Source organism: Orycteropus afer, unplaced genomic scaffold (assembly GCF_000298275.1).
Source record: "Orycteropus afer afer isolate SDZICR_OR568_19922 unplaced genomic scaffold, OryAfe1.0 scaffold00085, whole genome shotgun sequence".
NCBI classification, from domain to species: Eukaryota; Metazoa; Chordata; class Mammalia; order Tubulidentata; family Orycteropodidae; genus Orycteropus; species Orycteropus afer.
Window position 1 is genome coordinate 6338156 of NW_006921672.1, and position 9811 is coordinate 6347966.

Consider the following 9811-nt stretch of genomic DNA (forward strand, 5'->3'; position numbering starts at 1 on the left):
TCCTGGGGCAGAGGATGCGAGCGCTTTGAGTACTGCAAAGGGAAAGGAGGGAGAAATGAAAGGTGTTGGAAGGAGTGCGGGGTGTGGGGTGCAGAGGGCTGGCAGGGAGAGTAGGGATAGCCAGAAGGAGGAAAAGGCCACGGGGAAAAGGAAAGCCAGACAGGAGATGGGAGGAGAGAGGGCCGCAAGCCTGCGCCGCCGGCTGGAAGCGGGCGGTGGCCTCCGGGGGCGGCGCTGTCAGCGCGAGGCAGCGGCCCCCGGGGGCTGCGCTGTCAGCGCGAGGCGGCGAGCGGCATGCAGCGGCCGGAGGCCTGGCCACGTCCGCACCCGGGGGAGGGGGCCTTAGCGGCCCAGGCTGGGGGCCCGACGCCGCCCGCCCGAGCCGGAGAGCCCGCGGCGCCGCGGGTACGGAGCGGACGGGAGGGCGCCCGGGGTCCCCTGGAGGCAGAGAGGGGCGCGGGGGGTGGGGGACAGCCAACTCACAACCGGCGCGCTGGCGGCTGGGAACTTTATGCTACCCCTAACCAGCCCCAGTAAGGGGCCTGGGCCTAGGGCAGGGGACAAAGTTCCTCCGGGTGTGGACTCGTGAGGAGGCTTGCTCTGAGTCGGCTGAAGTTCTGGATCACTTTGGGGCGGTGACAGACAGGAAAGGTGTGTGTGTGGGACGGGGGGGGGGGGGGGGGGCGGGGGGGTGCGGGGGGGGGGGGGGGGTGGAGATTCCGCTGGGAGGGGTAAAGGTGGCCTGTTCCTGGGCTGCCGTAAGTGTTTCTGGAGCCCACCACCGTCAGGGGGCTGGGGGCACTCTGAGAGCGTGGGTCGAGCCTCGGCCGCTGGTCGGCTGGAAGGAGGCGGCTCGGCGCTGCTGTCTCCCCGGCCCAGGTTCTGTGATACACTCCGACTCGGGCTCTGGGGCAGTCAGTGCATGACAGAACTTGGGCCCGAGGGACCTTTTGCACCCAACAGGCGCAGGGCCCACGCGGGGGGCCTGCAGCGGAACATCTGCCTGGAGGTAGAGAAGGCACCAGAGTTGGCCCATGTGGCAGGGGTTGGGCTTGGTCCTGTTGTGGAACTTTGGGGTTGAGGTCTCTGAGGCCTAAGGGTGTACCCCTGAGGTCAACAGATCCCAGTGAGGCAATGACAGGGTATCCACCTTAAGAGTTGTTGCTTCAGGGGCCAAAAGAGTTCCCCCTCCCCTGTATCAGTTGCAGGAACCTTCCCTCTACACCATCAAGGCTGTTTTCATCCTGGATAATGATGGGCGCAGGCTACTGGCCAAGGTAATCGCCCCTCCCATTCTAACCTACATGGTGGACACTAGAGGGGCCCTGGACACAGAGGATGGAAAAACAACACTGTGGTCTCTAACTGTGGGCATCTCAACACCAGAGCTCCTGCTGGCTATCGCTCTGACTCATCAGGCTGCTGGCTCCTGAAATGGGAAGGAAGGTCCCCTGTTTCTACTCATGCTCCCTAAAATGGAACAGCAAGGCTGTTAATCTTTATGGAAGCAGACCGCTTCATCTTTCTCTCACAGAAGTGGGTTTGAACTGCCGACCTTTTGGTTAATAGCATTAATCCCTGCGCCACCAGAGCTCCTTTAGCATGCAACACATTATTATAGCTTTTTGTCCTTGTGTTTGTTTATTTGGGGCTGAGGATGTGTCTTCCAAATTCTTTTTCATTCTCATGACATTTCAAAGAGCTTGTCTCCTTGCAGCAGGGACCAAATCAGCAAGGGCTGATTTGCCTGCACATCGGGCACTAAGATGCAAGATACACCCTTAAAATTTTGAGAAGTGATCATACCTTTCCCTGGCAGGTGGTGATCTGAGGTGGATGGGGGCAAGGCCTCCTCCAAGGACCCAGCCATGGGACAGATTTGGTTTAGTGAGCAGGCAGGCATTGTTGTTGTTAGGTGCCATCGAGTAGGTTTTCACTCACAGCAACCCTGTGTACAACAGGACAAAACACTGCCCAACACTGCACCGTCTGCACAATCATTGCCATGCTTGACGCCATCGTTGCAGCCACTGTGTCAGTCCATCTCACTGAGGGTCTTTCCCTTTTTCACTGACCTGCTATTTTATCTGATATCCTTCTCCAGGGACTGGTCCCTTCTGACAACATGACCAAACTACGAGAAATGAAGTCTAGCCATTCTTGCTTCCAAGGAGCATTCTGGCTGTACTTCCTCAAAGACAGATTTATTTGATCTTTTAGCGGTCCATAGTACATGCAATATTCTTTGCCAACACCACAATCCAAATGCATCAATTCTTCTGTGGTCTTTCTTAGTCACTGTCCTGCTCTCACATGCATATGAGGTTATTGAAAATACCATGGCTTGGGGCTGGTGCTTCGTAGTCTTCAAAGTGACATCTTTGCTCTTAAAGACGTCTTTTGCAGCAGATTTGCCCAATGCAATACATTGTTTGATATCTTGACTGCTTCTTCCATCGGCATTGATTGTGGATCCAAGTAAAATGAAATCCTTGACAACTTCAATCTTTTCTCCATTTATCATGATGTTGCTTACTGGTCCAGTGGTGAGGATTTTTGTTTTCTTTATGTTGAGGTATAATCCCAACTGAAGGCTATAGTCTTTGATCTTCATCAGTAAGGGCTTCAAGTCTTCTTCACTTTCAGCAAGCAAGATAGGCCTAGAGGGCAATGAAGGGGAGATGGAACATCACAGCAGGGTCCCCCTTGGTCAGCATCCACTGTGTCCTGCCACCCACCCAGCCAGCTATCACCCCTTTTCCCCTTCTCATAGTATTATGATGACACATTCCCCTCCACGAAGGAGCAGATGGTCTTCGAGAAAAATGTCTTCCACAAGACCAGCCGGACTGACAGTAAGTGTCCGCCTTTTCTTCCACCAGAACCCTCAGTTGCACACTGTCATCCTCTCCATCTGGACACATCTGTCCCTGTTGGCCTTATACACCCACGGGCCATTCTGTTTTCTTCAGAGGCTCTCTCCTCTCCTTCCCAGCTATTCTCCCCTCTCTCCAGGCACCTTCATTCTCTATCTTTCTCCATTCTGCTCCTCCCCAGGCTCCCTCCCTCCACCACTCCTAGACCTCTCTCTCAGCCAAAGAGGCTACTTTTGTTGTCGGTCCCCTTCCAGCCTGGAACTCACCACAGGAAACTGTGCAGAGTGGAGATTGGGTAGGAGGCCCTGAACTGGGTTTGTTGACGCCTCAAAATAAGGCAGTATCTAGACATGAGGTAGAGGATGGGGGAAGACATAGGGCAGCCTTATGGTAGCGTCCCTACGACTGGTCTTTCTAAGGATTCCTTGGAGAGGAAAGAAGAAAGTAGAGGGAGAGGTGCAAAGCTGGAGAAGGGGCTGTTGTTGTTGTTGTTGTTGTTATGTGCCGTCAAGTCGAACCTGACTCATGGCGACCACTCCCTGGGTTTCCGAGGCAGTATCACTACGGAAATAGATTGCCCCATCTTCCTTCCGAGTGGAGAAGGGGAGGAGAGGCCAGATGGGCCAGGCAGGAGGGGCCAGGACTGAAAGCCCCCTCTACTTCCAGGTGAGATTGCATTTTTCGGGGGCATGACCATCGTCTACAAGAGCAGCATCGACCTCTTCCTGTATGTGGTGGGCTCATCCTACGAGAATGAGGTGAATTCAGGAGGGCAGGGTGGCAAGGAGGGCCTGTCTGTGGGAAATGCCTTGGAGGCTGGGGTACAGGGTGGGTTGTGGTGGGGTTCACAATTGGAACCCTTCCTTCCAGGCTCCGGGGTTTCACTAGAATGGTTCTATCTGGAACACTGTGTATCCATGATACCACTTAGGTTCCCTGAGAACCAGAAATGAGGTCAACACTGCCTATGCAGGGAGCTTTTGTTTCTTTCTTAAACATAAGGATACATTCAGTGTCCCTTAGTGGAACACTCCAGCATTTCCCACCCCAAATACAAGAGGTCCCCTCTGCAGTCTCCTGCTACAATCTCAGCCCACACCTCTCTCATATGAGAGAGGACCAGCTACTGCTGCCACCTAGGCAGGTACTAAGGACTCCTTTTGGCCTTCTCAGCCTCAAGCTCTCGTTTTCTTCCCTCTACTCTCCATCCGCAGTTGATGCTCATGGCTGTTCTCACCTGCCTGTTTGAGTCTCTGAACCACATGTTAAGGTAAGTGAGGCTTTTTGCCCTTCAAAACTCCCATCCCCCTAGGCCCTGATGCATCACAGACTCCCATCCTCCCTGCTTTTCTCCTGAAGTCCCTGCAAGACTGAGACTGGAATCTGAGTAGACCCTTCCAAGGCTCTGTCCTTTACCTGACCACCACGGTGTCCCAGAACAGAGCCAGGCAGAGGGTATGGCCAGGCAGACTCTGGGTGCTTAGCAGACATGGTGTCAATGCCCACAGTGTGGGTAGTTGGGCAAAGTGAGGCTCAAGGAAGCAGACCTGTCCTGTGCTCAAGAACCCCTTGCCCAGTTCTCCCCTAACTGCTCTTTACATGCCCCTTCCTAGTCCTTTGTTGAGGGTAGATGGAGGCAGTCTTTGGACAGGGAGTGTTTGCCCTGCTCCACCTAGGCAGGGACCCTGTTCCTCTTGGCCACTGGGAGACTCAGGAGCTTGTGTCTGCCTTCAGGAAGAACGTGGAGAAACGCTGGCTGCTGGAGAACATGGATGGAGCCTTCCTGGTGCTGGATGAAATTGTGGATGGCGGGTGAGGAGGGGATGGAGAAAAGAGGGAATGGTCAGGGATAATCAAAGTAAGAGGGTACCTTTGAAGGGTCATCAGACCTAGAGTACACCATGCATGTTGCTGGCTCTTTGGCCAACTTCTCCCTCCCTTTCCCCAACATACTCTCAGTTATCCCATCCCACTCTTTATCATTACCCCCACCTAACGATGGGGATGGAAATAAATCTCAATGTTAGTCAAAGCCAAGTCCAAACAAAGAAGGTATCTGATGTCAAAATAAGGTAGACTATTAAGTAGACAGGATGTGGAAGAGGTTCCAGTTTGATCTCCAGTATCCAGGAGAAGCAGGCAGCACAGACACTTGCCCCTTCTTGGAAGGACTTCATCAGGCAGTGTCCTGCTAGCTCCACACCTCCCACTCCTAGAGCTCAACTCCTACAACTGTGGCCAGTTACCTACTTCCCCTGAGCCTTACTTTCCCCATCTTTAAAGTGGGGATGATAAGGGAATTACCTCATAGGATTGTGGGAATTAAATGACATGATACATTTGAAGTTCATAGTTTTTGCTCAGTAAAGGTTGCCTCTTATTAGCATGCCATTACACCCACTTCTCACTTATCAACATGGTTAGATTCCAAAAACCAGGCCATTATGTGAAAATCAGCATTATGCAAAAAATGGAGGATAAACATGTCAGGTGACAAAATGGAGGATGACTGCATCATTGCATAACTGCCAAACCACTGAGAATCATGGTCCAGCCAAGTTAACACATAACCTTAACCATCACAAGCCAGTGTTATTCTCATCTTGGCGTTCATCACTGCCAGACATACATCATTAATATGCCAAATAGTCAGACAGTAGAGTTTTTACTCTTATTATAAATGTGAAATGTCTGATAACAAGACAGTCAATAAGTGAGGAGTAGAGGTATTATCTTAAGAGGCTGGGCATTCGTATGAAAGGCATTGGCTGGCGGATTTCCATGAAGGGCAATATTCAGGGAGAAAAAGAAGTTCTGGTTCCGGAACAAAGGATAATAAAAACTTCTTGATTTTTATTGCCTCTACAATCACATCCATTTTATAGATGAGGAGGCAAAGGCTTAGAGATTCAAATGACTTGCCCAAGGTCACACAGCTTAGGAGTGGAGGACCAAGATCTAAAACCATGTACATTGTTCCAGCGGTTGTGTGATTTCCACTACACAGTCTACACAGTACCCTACTGGTCGGGCCAGGAAAGGAGTACCTTGGGAAATGGGTCCTGCAGAATTCCTCCTCTCCCCGCTCTGTAATTACTGACTGTCTACTACTGTTACCTACTGCCATTCAGTCCATTCTGACTCATAGCAACTTGTTCAGACAGAGTAGAACCGCCTCATAGGTTTCTAAGGCTGTAAATCTTTACAGAAGCAGACTGTATCTCCTTTCTCCCGTGGAGCAGCTGGTGGGTTCAAACCAGTGACCTTTTGGCTACCAGTCAAATGATTTAACCACTGTACCATCAGGGCTCCTTCTACTACTACTAAGCCTGTGCTAATTGTGGGTCTCAGTGAGTAGAGTAAGACCAGGTTTTGTGGAGCTGGAAATGCATAGTTTTGGGGAAACTTTTAAGGCAAAAAAAAAAAAAAACACCTTACAACATTACAAGTACAAAATGAAGTAAAGGGCCTTGGAAGGACCTCTGCAAGGGAGGACACCTGAAGTATAAGTTTTATAAGCTTCAGGGTTTCTGCCTCCAAGTAAAGCCCAGTCTCCCATCACAGAAAATCTGGGAAGTACCAGTAGGGAGGCAGTACCTGGAGCTTTGGCCTGGGGTACCTCGGACTTTATGAAATAAACAGCTTCTGGTTAGGAAGCCTAGGGCTGGGACTTAAGGCCTAGAAAAGGTCCCCAAGAAATGTTTGTTCACTTGGATTGGTACAAAAGAAAGAGCAAACTAAACTTCTAACCCTTAAGGATCCTCATCAGATTAAAAGGAAAACCCAGTTTCTGTTGTCTCTGACAGAGGTAGCACCATCCCACCCACATTAATAGTGTTCACATCCCATGCACACTTGCACACACCCACAAATGGCTCCTAGAACCCCCAGTGCAACATAAGAGAGTGCCTATTAATTGGGAAAAGCCTCAATATTTGGGTGTGTCAAAAGGGAAGGTAGTTTGGCAGTTCCTCAAACAGTTAAACATAGAATTACCATATGACCCAGCAATTCCACTCCTACATACATGCACAAAAGACTTGAAAGCAGGGACTCAAACAAACACTTATACACCAGTGTTCTTTGTAGCATTACTCACAAAAGCCAAAAAGTGAAAATAGCCCAAGTGTCTATCACTTGGGTTGAATGGATAAACAAAATGTGGTATATGCGTACAATGGAATGCACCTACTCCTCACTTATGGACTATCTCAGTATCCAACATTTCACATTTACAATAGTGAAACATCTACTATCTGACTATTTTGCACATTAATGATGTCTATCTGGCAGCAATGAATGCTGAGGTTCAGAGAAGAATACACTGGCTGTGATGATTAAGGTTGTGTGTCAACTTGACTGGGCCATGATGGTAAGTGGTTTGACAGCCATATAATGATATAGTTGGCAGTTATGCAATGATGTAGTCACCCTCCATTTTGTGATCTGATGTGGTGATCCTCCATATCTGCAGCTGGTTTTCACATAATGACCTAGTCTTTGGAACCTAACCATGTTGCTAAGTGAGCAGTGGGTATGCTATTCAGCTATAAAAAGGAATGATGTTCTGATACATGCTACAATATGCGAGAACCCTGAAAACATTATGCTAAGTGTGAAAGAAGCCAGACAATATTGTATGATTTCACTTATATGATATATCTAGAACAGGCAAATTCACGGAAACAAAGTAGATTGGAGGTTGCCAGGGCTTGGAAGGAGTGCAAAATGAGAAATTATTGTTTAATGGGGTACAGAGTTTCTGTGTGGGGTGATGAGAAAGATTTGGAAATAGTGCTTATGGCCATACAACACTGTGAATGTAGATAAGGCCACTGATTGTACACTTGAAAATAGTTAAAATGGCAAACCTCATGTTATTTGTATTTTACTATGATTGAAAAAGGGAAAAGTTAGTGGGGAGATAGATTTGACTTCTGGAGTTCCTTTCGTATTTTTTGAATACAGCATGGCCCTTTCACATAAAATAATAGGGGGTTTCCCTTCTCTGTGTCTGAGTCATATTACAGGGAATAATCCATCCCTAGACCCAAAAGGGGGAGCTCTGGTAGCATAGTGCCTAAGGCACTTGACTACTAACCAGAAGGCTGGCGGTTCAAACTCACCAGCCACTCCTTGGAAGGAAGATGGGGCAATCTACTTCCGTAGTGATACTGCCTTGGAAACCCAAGGAGGGGTCGCTATGAGTCGGGTCCGACTTGACAGCACATAATAACAACAACAGACCCAGAAGGCTGGCAGTTCAAACCCACTAGCCACTCCTTGGAAGGAAGATAGGGCAATCTACTTCTGTAGTGATACTGCCTCGGAAACCCAAGGAGGGGTCACTATGAGTCGGGACCAACTCGACGGCACATAACAACAACAACAACAAACCCAGAAGGAGCTCTGGTGGCATAATGCCTAAGACATTTGATTGCTAACCAGAAGGCTGGTGGTTCAAACCCACCAGTCACTCCGCAGAAGGAAGACTGGGCAATCTACTTATACCGTCTCAGAAACCCAAGGAGGGGTCACTATGAGTCGGAACCAACTTGACAGCAATGACTTTGGTTTGGTTTGGTTTAGACCCAGAAGGTGAAGTGAACTTTTAAGAGCTCAGAGCTTTGTGGGTCTCTGCTATTGATAACCTGATTATTCTAGACTGGACTGGCCTAACCTGATTTCAAAATTTTTGCCCAATAATGACCAAATAGATTTGAAATGTGGAGGGATGAGAGCTGAGGGCTCACGCATGGTAAGGAGGGCTCTGATTTAAGCAGTCTCAGTAAGGGGCCTGGAGGGGCAATGTTGCAATATGCGTTGAGGAAAGGGAAGAAGCTTGGCAGGAAGAGGAGACAGAGGAGAGAATGATCTCACCAATTTTCATCCTGGTTTTTCTCTTGTCTTGCAGCGTGATTCTGGAAAGTGACCCCCAGCAGGTGATCCAGAAAGTGAATTTTCGGGTAAGAGTCTTCCTGCATCCCCCACACTCCCACTTCCTCCAGGCTGGGCAACCCACCCCTCCTATCCCCCTGTGGAGAGGACCAGCATGGTGGAAACTCAGGCTCCTCTGTAGAACCAACCACTGGACTGATGCACCTTCTGGGAGCGTCAGTTGCAGAAGTCTGTTAATATAAGACACAGTCTTGTCCCTTCCCCCTCTGGGATCACCAGGCACTCACCATCTCCCTAGTGGAAAGTACCAGTCCATAATAATAATAATAACCAATTGCCATAGAGTTGACTCCGACTCATGGTAATCCCTGTGCCTGTGTGTATCAGAACAGAACTGGGACCCACAGTGTTTTCAGTGGCTGATTTCTGTTGTTCTTGAGAATATACACAGCAAAACCTACACCAGTTCAGCAGTTCCTCCAGGTACAATTCAGTGACGTTGATTACATTCTTCAAGTTTTGCAACCATTCTCACCCTCCTTTGTGGAGTTGTTCTTCCCTTCATTAACATAAACTCACTGCCCCCTGAGGTTCCTACCTGTCTTTCAGGTTGCTGTTGCCAATTTGCTCCCAGTATAGGTAGTTCTTTGTGTGTGTATGTGTGATTTGTGTGAAGATTTACAGAGCAAATTCACTTTCCATACAGCAATTCACATACACTTTGTCTCATAACATTGTCTACAATTTACCCCAATGTAACAGCTCCCCTCCCATTTCCTCCCCATAATTACCTCTTTTCTGTATCCATCCCTCCATGTCCTCCTGCACCCTGAGCTGTCTCCCTGTGCATAAGCAGCCCTTCTTTCTCCCATGATTGTTCTCTCCAAGGACTTTATCTATCTCATCTATCTATCTATCTCTATATCATCAACTCATATGCCTGTCTTTTGTCTAGCTGGAAGCCACAGGTGTGGGTTCAATTCCAGACGTGAAGGGCAGCTAGGGGCCATAGTCTCAGTGGTTCCACCAGGCTCTAT

At 49.0% G+C, this 9811-nt stretch overlaps 1 protein-coding gene across 1 annotated transcript in view; it reads left to right on the top strand.

Annotated features, from left to right (window-relative positions):
• The first annotated feature begins 294 nt into the window (after positions 1-294).
• The window catches only part of COPZ2 (COPI coat complex subunit zeta 2), a 13655-nt gene continuing 4138 nt past the window's right edge, over positions 295-9811 (top strand). Inside the window, exons 1-7 of the mRNA XM_007941976.1 lie at positions 295-405; positions 1203-1277; positions 2774-2855; positions 3543-3634; positions 4091-4146; positions 4611-4688; positions 8791-8842. Of these exons, the coding sequence (XP_007940167.1) occupies positions 295-405; positions 1203-1277; positions 2774-2855; positions 3543-3634; positions 4091-4146; positions 4611-4688; positions 8791-8842 (546 nt within the window). The remainder of the gene's footprint in view (positions 406-1202; positions 1278-2773; positions 2856-3542; positions 3635-4090; positions 4147-4610; positions 4689-8790; positions 8843-9811) is intronic.